Source organism: Trachinotus anak, unplaced genomic scaffold (assembly GCF_046630095.1).
Source record: "Trachinotus anak isolate AG129_WGS33_773 ecotype Australia unplaced genomic scaffold, CSIRO_AGI_Tana_v1 ptg000013l, whole genome shotgun sequence".
In the NCBI taxonomy this organism is placed as follows: domain Eukaryota; kingdom Metazoa; phylum Chordata; class Actinopteri; order Carangiformes; family Carangidae; genus Trachinotus; species Trachinotus anak.
Window position 1 is genome coordinate 10,700,780 of NW_027273864.1, and position 23,355 is coordinate 10,724,134.

The 23,355-nt window shown below is 38.7% G+C and overlaps 2 protein-coding genes across 4 annotated transcripts; one reads left to right on the forward strand and one right to left on the reverse strand.

The window, feature by feature from the left end:
* Positions 1-369: 369 nt before the first annotated feature.
* On the reverse strand, positions 370-16,129 carry stx18 (syntaxin 18). Its single transcript, XM_071495015.1, has 11 exons — positions 15,942-16,129; positions 5,904-5,971; positions 4,007-4,122; positions 3,659-3,736; positions 3,450-3,516; positions 3,234-3,325; positions 2,116-2,210; positions 1,669-1,727; positions 1,087-1,156; positions 908-988; positions 370-809 (listed from the first exon to the last, which is right to left on the reverse strand). The coding sequence occupies exons 1-11, from the start codon at positions 16,092-16,094 to the stop codon at positions 714-716; spliced, it is 975 nt and encodes a 324-aa protein (XP_071351116.1). The 5' UTR covers positions 16,095-16,129; the 3' UTR covers positions 370-713.
* Positions 6,259-18,548, forward strand: LOC139631057 (uncharacterized). Of its 3 annotated transcripts, none has more exons than XR_011693277.1 (4): positions 6,259-6,986; positions 16,565-16,866; positions 17,141-17,273; positions 17,491-18,548. XR_011693277.1 is itself a non-coding variant. In XM_071495009.1 (4 exons), the coding sequence occupies exons 1-4, from the start codon at positions 16,093-16,095 to the stop codon at positions 17,873-17,875; spliced, it is 942 nt and encodes a 313-aa protein (XP_071351110.1). In that variant the 5' UTR covers positions 15,988-16,092; the 3' UTR covers positions 17,876-18,548. The 3 variants fall into 3 exon arrangements, 1 of the variants encoding a protein (XP_071351110.1); XR_011693278.1 differs by lacking the exon at positions 6,259-6,986 and adding an exon at positions 15,988-16,322; XM_071495009.1 differs by lacking the exon at positions 6,259-6,986 and adding an exon at positions 15,988-16,214.
* The last annotated feature ends 4,807 nt before the right edge of the window (positions 18,549-23,355 follow it).

Consider the following 23,355-nt stretch of genomic DNA (forward strand, 5'->3'; position numbering starts at 1 on the left):
ACTGTTCTGCTGCTCTTGATGTTATCTGAAGGTTTGACATAAATTTGGAATGTATTGACTCTTTAAAAATGATATCCTGAGGTAAAGAAAGAAACAATTTAATTAAGAATATTATTTAGTTTTACTAGACTGTGAGTGATGTGTCGGTACAGTGCTGCTGAGATAGATATCCATCAAATGCCTGGAAAGCAAAACATTCTCAATGGTTTGACAGTGAAGTACAACATATATGCCACAGAGGGTCACAAGTTTAGAATATATTTAAATACATGAGACTGCAAAGACAAGATGCAAGTCTACACCGTATCCTCTAGTGCATTCAAGCTGGTTCCAAGTTAGATCAACAAAAACCAAAATCTGTTTTTTCAGTCAGTTAGACAAGAGGAGCTGCAGCCAATTAAACCATTATCGTTCATTTTAGTGGAAGAGAAAGACAGAGTGTTCAACCATACACACACTTAAAGTGAATACAGTGCTCCTGACAAAGCTTGCCTCCACAGAAGTGCTTTTAAACACCAAAGCTGCCCTAAAAGCACTGGACAAAGATTAACAGATGGTTAAGATCAGGGAAGAAGCAACTGCCATCTCAATCCAGAATCTTCATGAAGACCAACTTGTCCACCGGGTTCAGCATGGTAAATGGTAAATTCAGTGTCTGTGTTGTTGTCACCAATATGCGCCAGAGCCAGGCAGAGTCCATGCTGGCAGCTGTGTTAGCTGTCATACCAGTCCAGAAACAGGAGAGAGAAAGAGCACATGACGAGGAAGAAGAGGATCCATACCCGGAAGCCAGCGTTGTTTTTGATCGCCTTGTGATAGAAATTAGAAGACAGAAGATTATTTTACTGATAAGATTCACTGAGGAAAACAGTACTGTTTTTTTTTTCCCCATCTAATTAAGTGTTACCTCTCGTATATCCTCATTGCCTTCTTTCACGTTCTCTGTTGCACCCACAACCAGCTGATGAATACTGTCTATCTCCGTTTCCTGTCATGGAAAACGAGATGGACAATCAGTTTATGTGTGACTTATTCTCAAAATACTGTAAGTGACCAAGTGAAGGAAACAAAAGGAACTCAGCTCACTTGTTGCAGAACTTTCTCAGCAAAGATCTCTTGAAGTCGAGAGATCTCCACCACCTTCCCCTCGATTTGCCTGATGGGCACAAAAGGGAAGCATGAAACATCCCATGAAAACAGTGTGCCTAGCATATTTAAGCACTTCCAGATGGCATTAGTATTACCGGGGCAGGTCTGGTAATTTTCACCTCAGGACCTTAGGAATTTTGCTCCATCTGGAACAAACATGTCAGTGATTTTCTCTGGCTACCATAGTAATAATTTAATCTGCAAACACCTATGTCCTTGGGTCATTTTAATCCTGTCTGGATCGACATCTGATATTTCATGTAAGTGTTGTCTTGCTCACCTGGCATTTCAATCACTTGGGGCATGTAATTTAGTGGGAGGGGAAGTGACATTGCGAAACACGGTCACACAAGAGCGTCTCTGAATTACTGCAATTTCCCCCAGTAAATATTTTTACCATTCACATCACTGATTCCCAACACTGATGTCTGAACACAATGAAATTACTGACATTAGTTATGCCGTTCAGAACAGACTTGTTAAAATGGGACAAGAACATGTGTGCTGAGGGAGACTCACCTCACTTCATCCACCAGGCTGTTCATCTCACTCACCAACCTCTGGTTTTCCTGCTCAAACTAGACAGGAACACACAGCACTTCATCAGTGATGCTTATGAACATGTCAGACATTAATTCAGTGTAGCCAGACCACTGGATGTACTGTTTTATCTGAACTTCCAGCAAAAAGGCTAAATTAATTTCACTGTTTGCTTTTCACTGTGTGTTTTTTATTGTAATGATAAATAAATCAAAAGTCCAAATTAGTCCATTATTTGGGCCTCTACAAATTGAATTCTCCCTAAAACCCTCGACAGTAAAGCAATGGATGTGTAATTCATTGAGTCCCTGTACATTTAGATGCTATCTAAGGATAGCTATACATCCATCAAACACATATGAATCATACAGATGTACATATACTGTACAACATGAATAATGAATAATGATGTCTGAGGTTCCATACCATCTGGATCTCCTCAGGAGAAAGCTCGTCCTCCACTCGGCCTTCCTCCCACAGGTGTTCCACAGTGTTGTCCAGGACCTCTGACACACTTTTCTCTACAGGGAGGAAAACAGGGAGTGAAAACGCTTCATGTATCTACAAAAACTCCCAACATTTCCTCAGTCACTCACTTGGTTCATCTGAATCGCTCATTTAGTTGCTTATTCTCTCTTGGAACCATCCCTAAATGTGGCTATTGGTTATTTAGATGGGTTTGCTTAGATGGGGTATCCTTGTAGTCACTCTACATCTCACCATATTGGACATTAGTCAGTTTGGAATATTATTGTTATCTGGGAAGTTCAGTGGCAAGATGACAATACAGAACACAACAATGCTGTGTTTGTGGAGATATTTAAAAGTCCATGTTTACCATGCTTTCCTTCACATTATGATAAAATGTTTTTAGTTTGAAATAGTGATAGTAATCACAAATATAATGGCAATTACATGCAGTTGTTAACTGAAATTTTTTAGAACAAAAAACAATTAAAATATGCCTTTTGGTGACTTTTGTTTCTTCTCTTAAGTGATGAAAGGGTTGTAGAAGTAGTGTTCATGGTTTACATAATAATACCCTTACTGTGATAATGACAATCAAGACAATTTATTTCTTTTAAACATTTATTAATATATTTAAGCTTCAACAAATACCAATTCTATTAAAAATCAATTTTAAAGGAAAAAAAAGTTTGAATCTCAGCTGTTGCTTCCAATAAGCCACTGCTATTGTCTGAAGATACAGATGAGAATAGTCCTGAGGATGTGATATAGAGAGGACTAAAAACTGGCTGAGAGGATGTTACTAATGATGTGGAACACTTTTATAGTGTTCCACATCATCAATGTAAAAGAAGTGTAGATAAGCTGCAAGGATGAATTAGCCACTAACCTTTAACCTTTAGCACACAGACTGCTTCACTAAAATTCTTGCTGTAAAGTCTCGTAATTCTCAACAAATGTATCTACTGGTTTAAGAATCTAACCTAAAGTACCCACATATAGTAGCAGGGTTGCTTGTGCCAGTCTGTGGTGCCACAGAAATACAGTAGCGTGTCTCAGGCGACTCGGTGACTCACCAGAACTTTCTTCCTTGACCATTTTCTCCTCTGTGGGCTCCACCTCTCGCATTTTCTCCACCTGACTGTGGTGTTCTGGTGCCAGTCTGGACCTGAAACCATATGCATCAAGAGCAAAAAGGTTGCAAACTTACTACAGTCCTCAAATGATTTTAAGAAATAATAAATCGTGTGAATGAGGCATATATATAGAATTTGACCTTTCCAAATACTCACAGTCTCTTCTTGTCCACCATTCTCTTCACTCTGATTGCTCTCTGCTCAGAGTACAGCTTACACACCCCTTAAAGACAGATGATGTTATCATCACTTTCTTAACCAGTAAATGTCCTTAAGATAAACAAATGGATGCATTCAAAATAGTCCACAGAGGACTTGGAACAAGACAAGTTCAGTCTGAATTGTAATGAGCTGCATAAACTCACCTTTCAGATACATTTCAACGAGGTCCAGCACTGCCCCTCTGTGTTCCTTTATCTGGGCTGATGTCACCTTCTTCTCAGCTACATTGACAACAATAACACATTCACTTATTTAAGATAAACTGACCGACTTTGGAATACTGCCCAAAAGTAACAACACATCCAATTTCCCATCAGCTTGCTGTTTGTTTTTTAAGTTAATACAGTTAAGATCTGAGTTTAAAAACTAAAATCTGAGTCACGTATATCACATAATGCAAAACAAAACTAGCACTGCCTCAAAGCATATTCTACATTTCAAATAATGTTCGTAAACTAGTTCATTAGGTGCACAGTAATACGAGCACACACCTTCATTGCGTAGCTGCTTGATGGCTTCAGAACAGGTCCTCATGAAGATCTGAGCATCCTGGTCGATCTGATCTCGTTCACTGTCTGTCATACGGGTAAGATCTGACGAGATGAGACTGTAGAACACACAAGACCAATCACAGTAAGTTTAAATACTCAGCACATATTTATTATCAGTGGTCTAAACCCTGACAGATGCTTTCCTCCTCCCAAATTCATGTCTACCTCCAACCACTTCCTGTACTCCCTATATTCCTATTCAGGGTCATGTGGGGCAGAGACCCTATAGCAGCAGGCTCTGGGCAGATGGCCCTGATTTTCCAATTCACCTGAGCTCATGTTTTATTACTATGAGAGGTAAATGAAACAATCTGAGAAAACAGAAATGGAGGGGTACATGTAAATTCCACACAGGAAAGAGCATGACTGCAATCAAACCCAGGACCTTCCTGCTGTCAGGCCACAGGACACAGTGTGCAGTTGAGACTTAATGTCTCCCTCTGGTAGACTTCTAAGACACAACAACATTCGTTAGCTAAGAACATACAGGGCTAGTGAAAACAAAAAGACCCCAGCACTGAGAAAGCTGTGATACTATTCCTGTGTAAAAGTGCTTTTGACCGGTTAGATTGAATTTTGAATTGGCATGACTGGAATTAATCAAGGTCATTCTTGCAAAAAGTATTGCGTGAATGCATAACCAGGAAATAATTATATAACTAAACGAGAGCTGAAACAATAAGTCAAGTGACAGAAAATTAACTTGCAACTATTCTGATATGTAATTGTTTCATTAAATAATTTTTTAAGCAAAAATGCTAAACATTTTCTGGTATCAGCTTCTCAAGTGTGACAGTTTGTTGCTTTTCTGTTTCACAGCTTTATATCTTTAGGTTTTGGAAACAATAAAATCTGACAATGTTATCTTGGACCCTGGGAATATATGTTGTCAGTTAAAATAATCTCAAGATGCATCCCCTAAATAAACCAAATATGAAATAATAAAGATGCAGTGATAAAACATTAAGTGGAAAAACTCATCCTTTACCATAACCTAGAGAAGCACATTTGGTTTGTTTGTGTAAGCTGTAGTCAAAGTATGTTACAATGAATTGTATTGTCTTGTAGTCCACCTCTATTCCAGGGTTCCATCAATGAGGCTTTTACTTTAATTAGTCATACTTGGGCTGGAATGGTGACCAGCTACACTAATTCAGTCATAATCCAAAGCCCATAATTATTCTGTCAAACAAAGTCAAATGCAGCAGAGGAAAAGGGACGATGATAAGAAAATTGGCAGACAGGAACGGCTGATGATGAGGCTGCGTGTAGACGAGACTTGTGCACATACCAGTGATGGCATCTTGATGGATTTTCCCACTACTAAATACTACTGCACTCCACCCATTCACGTCTCTAATGTTTAGTTAATGTGCTCTGTTGAGACTTTATCAACAAACCTAACAAAACATGGGCTACTCCACACACCCACACCTACAAAACACAGAGGGAGCCTTGAGTGGAGGAAGGCCTGGATTAGTCCCAGGGCGTGATTTGTTCTCCACTTGGTTGCAGCTCAATTATTCCAGACAATTAGACTGGAGCCTGCCGCTACAGACCACCCTACTCGCTGCTGACCCTGTGCCAGCAGCAAGCCCTTGCAGTGCGTGTGCATGCGCGCGCGCACACACACACACACACACACACACACACACACACACACACACACACACACACACACACGACATTTGAAAGTCCCATCAAATAACCCTGACCTTTGACCCCTTCTGAATTTTGTCAGAATCAAAGTGTCTGTCCCTTCCCTGCAGCATTGGTGGGTTTTCCCACTGCAGTTGTTGATTGTGGTGGATTACCACAACCGTTTGGAGAGGCTTACCTTCCGGCGCTCACATAATCTTTCCTGTGTTGTAGCAGAAAGTCTTTGAGCTTGGTGATGTTCGTGATCTGCCAAGATAAAGTGAGAAGAAGGGTTATTTAACTCCATTACCTTCATGTCAATGAGTCTCTTTAAATGCAATGCCTCAGTTGCTCCTTCAAATATGTTCACCATGTCAACACAGCTTAAGAAAGAGTTTTTAGACGTGTACAAGGAAACTATTTTCTCCAAACTACATTTAGACAGAGCCAGAGTAAATGTAAAACTTAGTATTTATTGGACGTGACAGGCGACCAATGTCTTGTCTATCTCTGTGAATTCTCAATATTTACTTTTGACAATTCATCAAGTCAGGGACATACAAAAATCAAACCTGCAATTTCCTCCTCAAACAGCTCTCATAAATAAAACCATGAGCTGCTGCATACAGAGCACTGACAGAGCGATCTCTAATAAGCTTTAAATTCATGATCTGTTACTATTTATCACCGAGAAAATGTCCAAGTGTGTGTGTGCATAGGGAAACCAGAGGAAACTTGGTTCAATCCAATATTTGCTCCTGTAATTCGGTCAAATATTAAAAAAAGGACCAAATTGCTTCCCTGTCCACAGAGCTCTGCTGGCAGAGTACAAGTGGGTGTGAATATGCACAGAGCAAGGCTCTGTGAGATCCAGAAGAAGACAGAACTGAGACAAGCCCAGGATTGAAAAATGACACAATGAGTTTGACTGTGACAGCAACCCCAGAGCGTGGGAGATTATTTTGATAGCATAATGACGCTGTCTTCGGCCTTCAGCCTTTTCACTCTAACAACCTCAATTATCAAATTGCCTTGGCTGTAAAGAGTAACCTGGCACCAGCCATCTAATAATGTCTCTAAACATTCATTCCTAGCGTCATGGTGACCTGAAGCAGTGTTTTATTTGAGCTGACGTTTGAAAAATGACAAGTTTTTCAGCGCAAAAAGAAGGTGTCAAGATAAACAGAACTGGGCAATTTGTTAGAAACCAATGCTGTCCTTCTCTGGTTTAAGGGGTAAAACAGTGATGCAAGCCACTGCTGTGGGGCACATGCTAACACAGGTAAGCCGACCCTTGTAATAATACAATTATTAGAGGTCAAGAGTTAATTGTTGTTCAGAGCAGTTGAGATTAGAGGGGGGTTCAGGGGAGAAGAGAACCTTTCTTATGCTTCAAAGTATTTCAGAACAGTGGATGTTATGTAGTGTCTCAGTGAATGAGAAAAACTTTGAAGCGAGCTCCTGAGAGTCCGAAACCACCAACACTTATTGGTAGGATTTTCCAGACCCACAGCCACAAAACCTCCAATGAACAACCTTCTTTGTAACATATACTTGTTGATGTTAGGTTTGAAAGAACCTACAACAAATGTATTACATTACTAATTTTTCCAATGAGAACTGTTTCAATCTGAGTAAAAGTTATTGTTAGCATGTCTCAATTTGTGCTTATTAAATTGTAGTCTTTGTGGTTTTATTGGAGGAAGAACACAAGAACACAAGCCCGATATAGATGGAGCTGAAACAATTAGTTGATTGATCGATTAGTCGATTTATTTTACTTATTTGCTTAACAATTTTCTAATGATTGACTAATGCTGTAAGTAGTAACACCTTTCCATGATATTAAACTGAATATCTTTGGGTTTTTTTTACTTGGTCATACAAAACAGGAGACCAACCTTGGTCTCTTGGAACTTGGGTTGGCACTTTTTACTATTTGCTGACAGGACTTTAAATGCTAAACACATAGCATGGTTAGGTGACTATTATGGTGTGATCTCATGAAGCCTTCAACTCCTAATTACCTAGCAAAATTGCAAAACTCTAGTGGTAAAAATTTTTATTTACAAACTGCTGTGGAAGCACATTTTTGAGTTTTAGTAATTTAATAATCAGTTTTCTGGGCTATGCTTGGCCTGCCACAAAGTGGAAAACAGAATCACTTACAAGGCATGACTTATTTATCTTTTACTACAAACCATATTTTCTGCTTGCAATTAACACTTGGCTTCAGCCTTTTATTTATGTACAAGCCATATTTGCTAAAAGAAATATATTCATGGTACTACACCTTTTTGACCAGCAGGCAGGGCTAAATCCACAGCACTGGAACATGCTGATTTAGACAACAAACCAGTGGGAGAAGAGTGTGTGTGTGTGTGTATGTGTCTGTGTTGGGGGGTGCCGGGGAGTGTCAAGAGTGCTGCTCTGGGGGTTGAGCTGTCTCCTGTGTGTATACATTGGAGCTCAGATTCCCAGCACAACCTCAAGGGTTTGCAGGGGGTCAGAGGGATCAATTGCTCTTGTAACTTAAGACCCTAAAGAGCAAGTAATTCCTCAACAATGAAGGAAGGGGGTGGCCTTGTGCATGCTGCTCACGGTATATGTGTAGGTATATGTGAGTGTGTGCATGTGTATACGTGCATCCAACATAGGTGTGTGTGAGGCAGAGCTCGTAGCGAAGGCAGGAGGAGACAGTCTGCCGGGCTACATCTAATCTCGTCATCATCAAAGACCCCCACTTTACCTCCTCACTTTCTCCTTCCCCCCTGCTACCCTCCAGCCCCGACTGAGCCCAAACAAACCATCAGGGGGGATTATTATGAGGAAGAAAAGAGAAAAGGCTTAGCTAGCAGATTTCTAAAGAGCTTGGATGGCTCTTTGTTTTGTTAAATCTAGGTAACTGACAGAATTTGATGATGACTATCCTGCTTTGGTTTAAGTCCCTGTGTGTCCTGACCGAGGGCTATCCATACTGACGCCATGCTATGTTGTGTTTAGGTATGTGGGCCTGATAGAGAAAGGACATTTCAGTGCCGCATGTTGATTTTATTATCATGTTTATGTCTGACTCTCTAATGGGCTCAGTTTTACCTTCTTGTCTGTTCACAGTTTGAATGCTTCAGTCAGCTCTATAAACAACAAAAACAACCATCAAACAAACATTTTAAGATTATTTACAAATGGATTCCTTGACCTTTTTTGATCTGTGCTGAAGTCGTATTAATGTGTTTTGATCATGCATGGACACAGAATTTCAACTTACAAAACGAAGATTGCCATATTTTGTTATGTTAAGGTAAGTCTGAATGATACAGTATAGATTTTGTGACATAAGGGGGTCATGAATGAATACTGTGATTATTATGAAGATTATACAGCTACAACTACAGCGCTGCTTTTGAGTTGCAAGACTGTGTCACATCTCTGAATCTTCTCACATTTATAACGATTTGAAAGTATTCAGTGAGTGAAATCATCTCTGTCAGTTACCATCTCTGCAATTCCTGCCGCTGGAGAGATGGATTGTGTTTATCACAACACCAATGAGACAGGTCTCGTAATCTGTTTTGGTCAAATTTCTATGGAAACTACACTGCTGCGTTTTGAAGCAATCACATCACATTTCAACAGTCAATTCCATGAGAAACAGATGTATTGGCCGGGGCTGTCACATTTAACTAATGAAAAGAGCTGCACGCCACAGTGGACAAAACAAATGAACACAAAGGGAATGCTGGTTGTGTGAAGGGCAAAAGGTGACATCCAGTGATGGGTCACCATCAGATGGATAAAGAAAAATTTGTGTCAGAGGAACCTATGTATACTCTACACTAAATTCAAGTAATGACCAACCCCTTTCGGATATAAGGAACAGACTTTGCAGGTATCCCCCACTTATGTGATATACTCTACAGAGCATATTGTGATTCTTGAAGGAACACGATTATGTAATACTGCAATAGTGCTTGTTTGTATGTGCTACTATTTATGTCTAAATAATCAGAACATGTTTTTGATGTCTGTTAACAGTCAACAGGTTGCCTCCCTTCCTCCTACTCTGCATTTACATTTAGATAGTATTAAGTCAGAGGTGCCTACACATTGGTTGGATACCATAGTACAATAAGTGACCGAGACAGATCTATACATATCAATCTTTCACTTCCTCTTTTCAAGTGTAAAACCGAAAATTACACAAACCATGGATTTAATTTGGGATTGTGTTTTTCAAAACTTTTCCAGTGTATCATCACACACCTGGATTTTGACTTTTTTCAGGTAATTTGACCTGCATGTGCCTGCAGGTTCAGCAGTGTTTTATACATTTTCAGCATAATTAAACTAAAAATAACAATGAGATCATGATGGCAAAAAAAAAAAAATTCTAATCTGTAAAATTGTCAGTACTGCGACACTTTGTGGGATTTTCCCCATACTTCTACCACTAAGTGTCAAATATTACTATTACTAAAAAAAATTTTTACTAAATTTAAGGCACTTCAAGGAACATATTTAACAAAAAGGACCAACAATCAAAGACAAGCATAAGGAAAACCAGGAGGGGTTGTAACCCTGATAATCCTATATCACCTGAAACCTAAAACGTGCAAATGTACGTTATCAAGTAAACAGCAGAAGGTCAACTGCCAAATTTTTAAGAGGAATTTTGAAAAATAAAAACACACATTCTCTCTCTTCAGTCAAAATTTTAAATTTGGTCTCAAAAAGTGAAGGAGAAGACCAAGAAGTTTACGTCAAGCTGGAAACCAAAAGATGTGTCCGATCAGCATCTGACACAGCATGATTCATTTTCATTCAAAGCATTTAAAGAATCTGAGGAATTGAGCAACTATAAGCAAAGTGTGTAAGTCTAGAAACAACAGACTTTTCAGCAGAGTGGAAGACAGATTTTGACAATTTTGCAAATCTCAAACTTCATTAAAAACAGAGAATTAAGACTTAATGCAGTTTGGACCTCTCAGGCAGCAACCAACTCATTTTCTGTTGACCTTAAACAATGCTTTTGATCTACTGTAGATGAATGATGACCACAAGTGAAAGGAAAAACAATGCAGTATGTTTACTGCTATTAGTTTTTCATACAACAGTGTCACTAGTCAATTTGAACAGACAATATGTGATTAATACCCCACGCCTTGTTCCACTTACACATTATACAAAAGTATAATAAAAGGCACACTAGACTCTTTTAGAGCTGTCATCCGTTTCAGCAGATGAGTACACATCTGTTGCAGTTTCATGGTTCAGACTCTCTGTGTTTTTGAGTGTCAGGGTCAAGTATGCAGCCTGCTGTCATCTGTATTGGTCGTATTTCAGAGATTGTAACTCACAATAACCAAGATTAGTCCAACAACAGAGCCTTACAACATTCTTTAAAAAGTGTCCACAGCTGCTGCTTTAGTCTTGCACCATGTTTTAATGTTTAAATTGAGCCTTTGTCTATTGAGCTCAACATTACTTTTGTTCCACTTAAACAATTTAGTCTGCGGGGTATCTGGTGTCCATCGCATGATTTAGAGTTTGACATACATCTGTAAATCTGTTTAACCACCTTTTCCTCTTTTATTTTCATTTTCATGAATCGTGCAAAAAAACATTTTGTTGCACACAGTGAAACAAAATCAAGATTGTGCTCAGGCCTGACAGCAGATGCCTCAAAATTCAATTTGCCTGGCTTTCATGGGAAAACAGTGCAGATTTCAGGCCAACTGGTAAAGAGACCATTTAGCAACACATTCATCTCTAGGTGATCCCTGCAAATCGCTTCCCCATGGCTAAAGTGCCGACTCAGTGTAGACTTAGTTTGGACAGCTGTATGTCAGCATGTTTTTACCTGTGTGCCAATATAGTTTGTAACATGATGAGTAGAGACAATGAAGAGAAAACTTAATTTCAGTGGTTGTAAAATGGAAAGATTATTCCACTTTTTTCTCATGCAGTCCTGTTTTTGTAAACATAAAATTACACATTTCCATACAGTCCGCAATATTATAAGGCTTCACGAGACGATCATTTATTGACCTGTGTATGATTATTCTGTGAATATTCAGGTGGGTCAACTTTAGCTACAGTACTTTCAGACCCTGTGCTTCTGTCTTAAGTGTTTTCAGTGTTTTGTTTGACTGACAAAAACCTTTATTTTAAGAACAGGCCTGGTAAGATATTCAGGAAAAAAAAAAACTTGTATCCTGACCTGCAGAATTGTAACAATTATCATACAAACTATTTCAAAGTTTGGTCTACGTCTTTGAAATCTGTCCATCACTGATTGAACATATCCCAGTATGTGGGGAAATTTTTTGTACTTTCTTCTTTGAAATCTGCCCTTATTTAGCTCGATATATAATCCAGACCATCCACAAAACATAATTTTGATGAAATTCCAAATGTTGGAAACGACCACTAACAAAAATATCAAGTAAACCAGATTCTTGAAATTCAAACTATTGTTTTGAGAAAATATATGAGGACACTATTTCAATGTGAAAGCTGTCAGAGGAAAGTGCCCCCTCTCCAACAGCATAAAATACTTTCAAGTGCTGGCTGATGGCCAGACACTTTTCATGGCTTCTAAGAAAACACTGTGAGAAGGAGCCAATTTTGGAATACTAATACTAAAGGCACAGTGGGGAGTCAAGCACTATTTTCTACACACAATTTAACAATTTTAGAGTGACCCCCTCCATTTAAACTCGAGAAGGGCACCATGCTACGGAGAGAGATGAGGTGAGCGGTGAAATGGAGATCACAGTGCCCCAAACCGACCCCTATGAGGTAAAAGATTCCCCTGACCAAACCCCACCCTGCAAACACTGGCCCTCTTATTAGTCAATCAAGCCCTTATTGCATTGCCTTGAAAGACGCTACATTTCCTTTCTCATGGCACTGCTTTTTGAGTGGAAAAAAGCCTCACAGGACCACTGTGTATTTGTCAACTTTGATGTTTTCTTTCTATTTTTGTGAAGCTTCAGTGGGAACTTGGAGAGTTATTCATGTCTAGAAGGGCACCCACATCTGTTGTGCATTTGGTGCCGGCCGTCAACATTGTTACTGGGGACCTAATTTAATATTTTCGCTGTTTTGATCTTCCACCTTTAATCACTGGCTCTTGGGAAGATCGGCTTTCCCCAAGAAATTGCTCTAGAGCCGAAAGAAAATGTTATTGCAGCATGTTTATGGAATCATACATGTAAAGAGGGGACTCGCACAAAAAAATGCTGCCTGTGTCAGGCTGTACAGAGAGAAGAATGGATAGTTGAGCTGGGGGAGATGTGGGTGAAAACCGCGACATAACTGTAAACAGTCAGGACATTCCAAACTCGCAATTTCAATTTCTACAAAAGCTGCTTCACCAAGATGGCTTGAGATGATATCTGCAGTGGTGGTGGTGGTGGGGGGGGGCAGAGGGCAGTCACCACAGGATGGGTTTGGGTTTCTTTTGAATCAGCACCAGTGCTTTTATTAAACCACCATTTCTAATATCAATGTAACAGAACATAACAAAAACTTGGTTGTGCAGAGCTGCTTAGACTGGGCTCATGTTTGCCTCAGACTGATGGCTGGAGACATCAGGTACAACTTAAAAGTCCTGACTCCCCAAGGGAAACGTAAAGTGGTTCTTCAAGGTGCCTTTGAAGAGGTTTGTTTTCATGATATTCATGTTGGGCCAAGGACTTCTGGCTGTATAAGCAACACTCATGACATGGAGCGCAATATTCAAGTTGCTAATTATCCATCTCCTACTGCCAACCATTGATGATGTCTCTGTATGTCAGTGGAAGAATAAAATTTGAGATGTTTTGCGAAGTTCCCTGAACTAATTAAATGCCAATGTTGCCTCTCCTGCCAAGATTTAAAGGTCAGTGTCCCATGACAAGAGCTTCAAAACAACTTGTTTTCACTAATATATTTAAGCTTATATAAAATTTCCTACAATTAAATCAGATTTATTAACCTTAGTTAAGTCTTTTAAAAGAGGAGCTGAAATCAAAATTTCCTTGTTGAAGATGAATGTCATTACAACATGCAGTTGAACATCTGTCTATTATTCAACCACAGTTTTAATTAGTTCAGGTTATTATACAAAAACTTGCCATGTCTTTTTAATATAATGAAAATGAGGAGAACGCTCTCTACTCTTTTTCTATGTCATCTGGCTTACTCCCGCGTTAAATCTAGATCACATGAGGCAACTTTCCAGGTCAGTTCTAAACGCAAGAGTCCAGGCCTGTCAGTGTTGGGGGAGGAGTGGCTGTCGGACCTGACAGTTGGCACAAAAGTATTCTGGGCTCAAAAATGTTGAGTCTGGCCAATTGGCCCAGTGTGATTTTTTTTTTTTCAAACAACTTAGCTTTTTGTCTGCCCAGATCTCAAGCAGAGCTCTCATTTATTCTGAATTGCCCACACTGGGCAGGATTTGCAAATTCCTGTAGTCTGACCCAGGTTCAAGTTGACAAAAGGCATTTTTATGAGTGCTATTTATTTCAGTGATCGTTATTTCCCTGTGTAGATGACATTTGGAAAATTATATCCAAAGTTGTTTTTGCAGTCTTTTGTCCATATTCACTGATTCATCAGAAATTAAATTAAGTGCTTGCCAGGATATGCTTACATGTCAATGGAATGTAATGGTCAAAAGGAGAAGACAATGAAGATCAGAGCTGATATGATATGATATGATATGATATGATATGATATGTTTAAGAACTGTATATAATCTGTGACACAAGAATCGCTGGTCTGTCAATCAGTCAGCAGCAAAACATGTGCCAAAGATGTATAAATAATGGCAAAAAGTGTAGACATTAGATTACTTACTAAGACCAAATGACAACTAAAAGATTTAAGATCTGAAGCAGTGGCCCTTCTGCTAACTGCAATTTATAACCTGATTCCAGAGCAGTTGGCACCCTGCAAGATGAGTTGGAGAGACAGGCAGAGTGTATTAAAAGCAGACACAACGTTCAAGCCTAACGTTTCTCAAGTAGTGGCTCTGTGGACAGCCACTTTACTTTTTTTGAATACAGGGAATGCAATTTCCTTTTTCAGAGTCATAAATAACTAACACATTCACAGGGGGGGGGGAAATAAAGCACTGACTCACTGAGTAATGTGATCATGATTTCTGGTTTGTATGTGTTAAACGTAAACGTAGTCAAGACCATAAGGTTAGTATTTCTCCTGTGTAAAGCTGTGGAACTGTTTGTTGAACAGGAATATGATTATGGAAATCCTATATTGCTGACGTTCATGGGACGACAACAGGTTGGAGTCAGGTTAATTAAATTTGGACAGCCTCTTTCAATACACTGGACAAATTTAAACCAGATATATTCTCACTTAATCAATTCTACCACATCAAATGTGACAGTACTGTGATATTTTTAATAGCTGTGGTATTTTGTCCTCTCCATCATTGCTGTTAAATACTACCATGATGTAGCATGACCTCAAGATGAAGCTGCTTTTAACAGCATAGCATAAAAAGCAGAAGGGTAAGGTAAAATACAGCTGACACATGGGTCGAAACATGAATTCACTCCAACTGAAGCTACACGTACAGCTGCTTCGAGGATGATTCCTGGAGGGGTGGCCGATATTATGATATACACAGTGAGTTTAATGTGTATTATCACCTGTCAGAAATGTTATCATACAGTTTAAAACAAGGAAGCTGTCTCTATAATATGTCTACATGTTTTAGGCAGGGTTGGAAATCAATAAGCATGACCGTTTCATGGCGATACTGGATTTTATAATGTTTAAGTAACACTGGTGTGAAGTGCCATGATTGGTTAGGTATTCAACTGGCTTGAGAACACACATTGTAAACTGGATTTTTTTTTTCTATAACCAGTTTACAAATATATTTAAGAAATTTTACTATATCACTGTATAACATAACATATATATAATTGTATCTATACTGCCCAGTCCTACCTCTCATTTAATTCATATCGCATCAAACAGATGCCTTGTTAACTATTAACAGTCGGTACACACTTTACTAAACTCAAGCTTTGAGTTTCAGCTAACACCAAACATACGAGGTATTGCCTACCTTGCTGCAGAGCTTAGCTTGGCTTACTGATGCCTATACAACACAGCATGAGCACCACTTTGTCCAAAACATTCAGCTGTCATTAAATGTAAAGTCAGTCTGTGTCGGTGTTAGCCGTGTTAGCTAAAGCTAGCTCGGGAAAACACTTACCACTTCTTTCGCCTTCGGAGAGAAGCCGCTCTTGGGTCTGCTCCGCTTGAAAATTTCATCTTTGGTAGAGTCGAAGCCTATTCCGATCGCCTTGTTTCTGGTTTTTACTGTCTTGACACTGGCTTTGAAGAGTAAAGTTATATCCACAGCCATGTCCGTGCAGCTGCAGCGCTGTAAACAAACTGACACGTCACCAAGAGAGGACGTCATTACCCTGCGACGCGGTGGAGTTTTCCCTGAGACGGAGAAGAAAGCCTTACGTTTTACCTTAAGGTTTTATTTTGATTTATTTATTATAGTGCATCTTGTGCCTGATAGAATTGACATTCCGTCAGGGTCTGGGCTGGTACCAGTTTACTCTTCGCCTTGATTTAGTTCCAGGTAGCGATAATTGCAAAATTTCAAAAATCTCTTAAATATAGTAACTTAAGTTTAAAAACACTTAAGTGCAAGGCTCTACCTGTCATTCAGATGATCAGTGTTGAACAATACAGTTAAATGCTTGATGCTAAAATTTCTCTGCTGTATGCCCCGTGCTGCAAGGATGCAACAGAGACAAATTGTGTACACATTGAATTAATTAGAAATCAATCTCTCTCTCTCTGTCTCTCTCTGGCTTTCAGAAAAATGCCTCAACAACTTCTTGAAGGGATGTCGAGCAGGAAGCGAAGACCTAACTGGACAGATCAAGAGTGTCTCCTTCTTGCCCAGTTAATGCAGGAGAGGAAGGACATTATCAGAGGGAAGTGCAGCACTGGAGTATCAATACAAGATAAAAGACAAGCCTGGGAGGAAATAGCCCAATCCATCAATAATGCCTTTCCACAGTTTCAGCGTACAGTTTCTGACTGCAACAAAAAGTGGGAAAATCTGATGGCGAAGTCAAGGGAGGAGATCAAACGACAGAAAAGGCAAGCGGGTACAGGTGAGGAAAATGGGTACTTTGTTAGCAATAACTTATAATTAGTATCATTAAATCTGCAATCCAAGACTGGTGAAATACGCCAAGACCTTGAGGGTAGGTTTATGGGGATGGCTCTGCTATACATAATTGTATATATTCTGTATGTGTGTGTGTGTATTTAGAGTTTAAAAAAATGTAAGGAAATAAGCAAATCCAAATCATCACTGTTTGTATTTTGAATTTATTGTATTGTATTTATTAAACATCCATGCATGACATGATTTTTCATACACAGATGAAGGCCTGTCCCTTGAAGAGTTCAGCACTGTGACCCAAATAGTGATTTCTGTCATGAACCTCTCAGACCTGCTGCAACAAGATCAAAAAGACCATTCAGCGTCAGAGTTGGTAGAAACTCTGCAAAACAGGTAGTGCTTTTTTTTTATTTGTGGGCTTCTCTTCTGTGTTTAGACTGTACTAAATTTACTATTAATTTGCCACTGTATTGTATCTTGAACCTGGACAAATTAAACCAAAACCATTCACATGGCTGGAGAAGTGGTAAAAATGCTTAAATGCGTGTTACGGTTAAAATGCAACTGCTTATTAGATAAAGTCATGGACAAACTTTTTTTTCCATTTCAGCTGTGATAAAGATGGAAATGACCACACAACTGTTGAAAGATTAACAAACAAACGTCCACTAACAGAGCATGAGCTCCCTACTTATGCAGATCCATCCACCCTTCTAGAACAACAAAAAGTGACTTTTACTAACATCCCCAAATCACTTGCAATACAATTCAGTACTCCCCGTGCTGCTGTCTTTACGGCCTCGGGAGAACACTCGGATACTCCCTGCTCCACTTCTCCAACGTCAGTGCACTGCACAATTTTGCAAGAGCGAATGGATTTGGAAATGTCTGTGCTGAGAAGACAAGAGGCTGTCCTCAAGCTGCAAGAGGAATATTACACGCTAAAAATCAAGCTGATGAAAAAGCAAATGGAGGAGTCGCCTCAAAATGACTAAAGCAGTTGTAGTAAACTCCCTGTTGCACCTGTTTGGGACGTGTGGCTGCCTGTCAAACATGATCAACAAAAATTCAATTAGTGTAATGGTATGTTTTAAAGTTGTTTAAAGTTTGTACAGTGGAGAGGAGTCAAACACTAAAAACAGCATGTTAGATTGTTTCCAAATGAATGCGTTTTTCAAAGCCTTGCATTCAGAGACTGTGTCACTCCTGTAATAGGCTGGACAGTATAGTCTCTCTCCTCTGTGTGTATTCTATTTTCTGTGTTCATGACTATGGCCCAACAGTAATTTTGTCTGCACCGGGCACCCATAAATCCACTCTAAATACCAAAATATTGCTTTGCCCCATGCATTCTGACAGATGGTATCTGTACATCATTACAAACCAAACCTTATTAAAACTGTTTTATTTAAGCCAGAAATACTGTTGTTCTGTAGCAACAAAATTTCTATTTGAAGTTTGTTGTGACTAATATAGTGAGCTACAGTCAATACAGTGTTTGCTGTAGCCTTTGTAGTCACATTAAAATTATTTTTTTCAGTCATATGGTAAGATAAGTTATCTGCATTGGTTTGATTTCAAACCTTGTGTAACAAATCATTTTTGTGTGTTGTCGGTTTGTTACTAATATAGAACAACATGTAGAATAAAAACGAAGATACATCACGAGATACATTTCTGCTTTTCTTCCTGCAAAATAGTATAACGTAACATATTGCATTTGTTATAAACCTTGCCTTCATGACCATATCTAGAGTGAACTTTAGGTCTTGGGTAAATAATTTCTTGTTTTGAATACATAAATAGCTGTAGACTGGAAACACTGACCAGGTTTTGATGGATATGTCATAGGTATTGATATATAATATGAGTAAGAAATCCTCTAAGCTATCATTCTTCTTCTGATTATATTATACGTACAGTGACACAGATGACACATTAACATTTTAATGCATCATGCCACATACAGCAATTGGAATTTCAAATACTAAATTCTGAAATTCTTGAAATTGATTTATATTATGTAGGAAGTATAATTTGTGCTTTTCTGACAGGAAAGTCCAATTTATATTTATAGTTTTACACGGTGAGAAATTTAGTTTATTTGCAGATTCATGCCATTTATTCTTAAGTGCAAATTTGGAAGCTGTAAATGTTTGACATGTACCAATAAACATATTTGTGAAAATTGGACTTGGACCATGCCAGTGTAAGTAAAGCTAAAATAATGTCCTGTCTAGACAAATGTAGTAATTTGTGCGTAATATTTCTCATAAATCCGTTTATTTGTAAATGACTAGGGTTGGCACTCAGATGTGAGCAGTGAGGCCCAGGGTGTTGAATAAAAGTCTGTTATTTGCTGTGTGGTTTGCTCATTTCCTTTGTTAGTGTTGTGCCAGACTGTGTTACAGCTGAGTGCTGTGACTGTCTCTCCTTTTCTGCCCCCTCAGCATTAACTCCTCATCATTTTTTTTTCATTCACTCTTTTAGCTTTGATTGTGGAAAGAGAGCTGCTTTTCAAGGACCAAGGGTATGGGCACAAACTAAGGCATGATTGCCTGTATGGTACTTAATGTGTTGATGTGAGCAGTCAAACCAAGCATTAAAGTTTCCCAACTTTTATCTTACCACAGGATAAAACACACTAATTGAGCTTGCTGCCAGCATTTACTGTACTGGGCTAGAATGAGATATGAGATATAGCATTTACACGGAACATGAGAAAGCTAGTCATTCATAATGTATTCGTGGATAAAACCTTATCCATGTTTCTGGAACCAGGATAAGATGTTTACGAGCGCATAACCAGGATACTCCTAAAATCCAATCAGAACTAGGATATTAGTTGTCATGTAAACACACTCGTTGTGTTTTCCATCATTTACTGAAAAGTCATCTTGTCTCAGATCTCTAATCTCTGAAACAGTGGTTCCCAACATTTGTCTGCTGCCCCGCACCCACTTTCACCTGCACCACTTAAATATGTTCTTATTAATGGATTATGAACTGAATGTTATTATTGCCATTGATTAAAATCTAAAAGTTATATTGTTTTATATAACCAACGTACAGCCATTTATTTATTACTTTATTCTAACTAGACTGTTTTACTTCTAGCTCCTTCAATATCACACCGGACCTATCAAAACAGTTATGCCTAATACTCAGCTAACTTTTCCAACAGTTATAACTGTTATTTTTAGCTAACTACTGCATTTCAACTGTTTACCTATTACTTATAGCTGTTTCTACTGTTCATTCACTCACATTTTAGCTAACTACATCATATCTGTCTACTGTCTACGACTGGAACGTTTCGCTAACTATTTCAACCTTTTGTCCATTACTTTAACAGTTTAAATGATTTATCCGCACTTCTATCTGTGCCATCCTCTCTGCTAAGTTTTCACACACTGTCAATTGCCACACATGTGGTGGCTCACTGGTAATTGTAAATTTACTTAAGGTAACTCCAATTTGTAATCCTATTTTGTAATCCTATTTTACTGTTAGTTTTTTCTCTAACACAAACATTGATTATTTGTATATCAATTTGAATCAAATTTCTCTTTTTTTTAGTTAAGTTACTTGAGTTCACTTGGGTTAGTTGAGTTTTCCAATACCTCCTGACAACTCTTGTACTTCATTCTGTTGTGATATTTGCTATTTTATTCCTCTAAATGAGGGTATCAACTTCATATTTAAAAATATTCTAACATACAAACTTTCTGATAAAACAGATGACAACTTAAAAACTGAACTGTCAGAGACTAAGCATTATAGGCATTCCTAGATACTATCTGACCCTAGTTGAAGCGTCAGTGATGGTATCCATTCCTCCCGTCTTTGACAGATGAGCCATGTTTTGGAGTATCCTCTGGGCAGTCCACTCAACTGCCTGAAAAGGAACCCCTTAATCTCCACTTTCTCTTTGTTTGGACTATTATCAGACCTGTCAGTCCGGGCTGCTTTATCTTCACAGGACTCATCTACTGGCTGTTTGACGTTGGCTTAATTCTATCAAAGGCCCTTATCTCTGCTTTGCCTGAGGATGCATCCTTCCTCTGACTCGCTAAAATGGTTCTTGCTCAGATAAGAGGATCACTTATTAGGGTAAATAACACTGTTTGGAGTAACAAATGCATGTTGCTGGCTCATTGGGCTTACCTTTACGTGCTGTATTTAGCTTGGTTGAGTCCATCAGTGTGCTTTGTCTTTGTTTGTATTGTTTATTAGCAGGGCGCAGTCTGAAACCGGAGCTAATGACACAGCGATATCCAATCAGCCACAACTGATCCAGATTGGAGATAGTCCCCTTTGATGGCAGTTAACTCTCTGTCTTTTGGCAGTAGTCACTTGAAACAGTCTGAAGGAATGTTATGCATCTTGATCTGATGAAGAGCAATTACATGGGAGGGAGCTGTTGCCTTTGAGGTGGAAGCTTACCTGCCACACCCTGCAGGCTTACAAATAAGCCTCTGGACACGTCCCAAATGTGTGAGAAAGGTCCCTTTTCTTCGTGTCCTTCTTCTCGTGACATATGGTCTGACAGGATCTGACAGGTGGGGGCAGAGAGGGAAGCATTTGCCAAGGCAGTGAATTAACTCATCTGGTTTGCTTTGGTTGGCATTATGTCAGAATAGAAGAAGCATTTTCAGAGCCCAGGAGAAAAGATACTTGGAGCTGGCGCCAGAATAGATGTTTGACTCAGATCCTAATCATCTGAGTTTCTTTCCTTGCCTCATGTTATGTTAATTAAATTAACAATCACAATTAAATCATATAATTATTATTTGTCAAACGAATGGTGATTGAATAGATAATATATTATTTTAATGTAGACTGGATTATACTGTGCATATGTATGGCTATTTGCACGTGTGCCAATGTGTGTTAGACAGGGTTTTATGTCTATACACAGTATCTCTGGACGCTGTACTCTGTACATGAGTTTGCATGTCTGAGAATATTTAGATGTTAATTATTTTTTACCACCATAATAACCAGAACCCAGTTTTTGCATATAAATCATAAGCATTGCATGCAAGGTCATGTACATGTAAGTTTCCTGGAAAACTAATCATGGAAAAGACATGCAGCTTAGCTGCTTGGACCAACAAAGAGCTACCCATAGGTTAAGTAGAGATGTTGCAATCACAAATTGGATTTTCCATAATGCAGTTGCTGTTACAAACGCTTAACTTTATTTAGATTAGAAAGGGCATTGCCCATTACCAACAGGCTTCAGGCACAATGTCTCTGCTCCAGGGATTAACCACAATTTATGCTTTTATTTTGCTGGCGTGGTGACAGCCAAGAGAGGGAAAGTTTCTGAAAAGGCACAGTTGCAAGCAAAATCCCATTTACCCACTTATTTTATTTTGTCCTACTTGTCACCACAAGCACAAACAAAATGGTTATTTAAGAAACTAGTTTTTGTAAATTGAGTAACTAGACTATGGTAATCAATGTTATCATTGTGTCTTGTGTTGTTTACCCTTGGCACAAACATTGTCTTGGTTCTACATTACCACTATTTTGAAGGTTGTTTTACAGAGCCTGTGGATATGTGAGTTTCAAATATGATATAATCACGGCATGGCCATGATAGTCCAGATTTAAACTTTCTGGATATGCTTGACTTGATAATTTTCCACAATGGTCTTCAGAAATGGACAGCAATTGCCCCACCAATGAAAGGAGATCCTCTTTGTAATTAAAGCCAGTAGAAAATTGGATCATTTTTTGCCTGGACAGCTTTCACATTCCAGCCTAATATGGCATTGGAAGCTTTTGAAGTTGCTGTCTTGGCAGTCCCAAATTATACCTTTCATCAGCCAATCATAAGAAAATGGCAACCTGACATTCCCAATCACAACTTGCTTTTGAGCTGGAGTCCGTGTAATCAACGAGGAGTGCATGATACCCACTGACAAATCGACTACGAATGCTAGAATTACAATTTCTCTATAATAACTCATGGAATATTTTATTTTTAAGATCAACCTGACATTTTTACTTGGTCCACCAAAAGTCAGATATATGTAATTATCTTTACATATATCAGTTACAGTTACAGTAACAGTATTAACCATGAGCATTACTGTGAATCTATGCTGTCACAGTCACTTTTATTTATTTATTAAAAAAAAAAAATTTCCTATGAGCCAAGGAAAAATGCTTAGGCTGGACTAAAAAGTCACATTCTGTAACTGTAGAAATATGTGAGTCTTACCAAAAATATGAGCAGGCATAGTGTAATATTAAGGCAGCAAGTAGTCCAGGTCAGAATTAATCACCAGTGTAATGGACAGTTACATTGCTTCACCCTCTGAGCTCAAGTTGAACACGTTTGTTGGGGATTCAGAATGTGGTCATCGTGTTACTGAATCGCTTCTTGCAACTTCTGCACGATCACCCAATTATGACATGACAGAGCTGACACAGACGAGTACATTCACTCTGACACAATGGC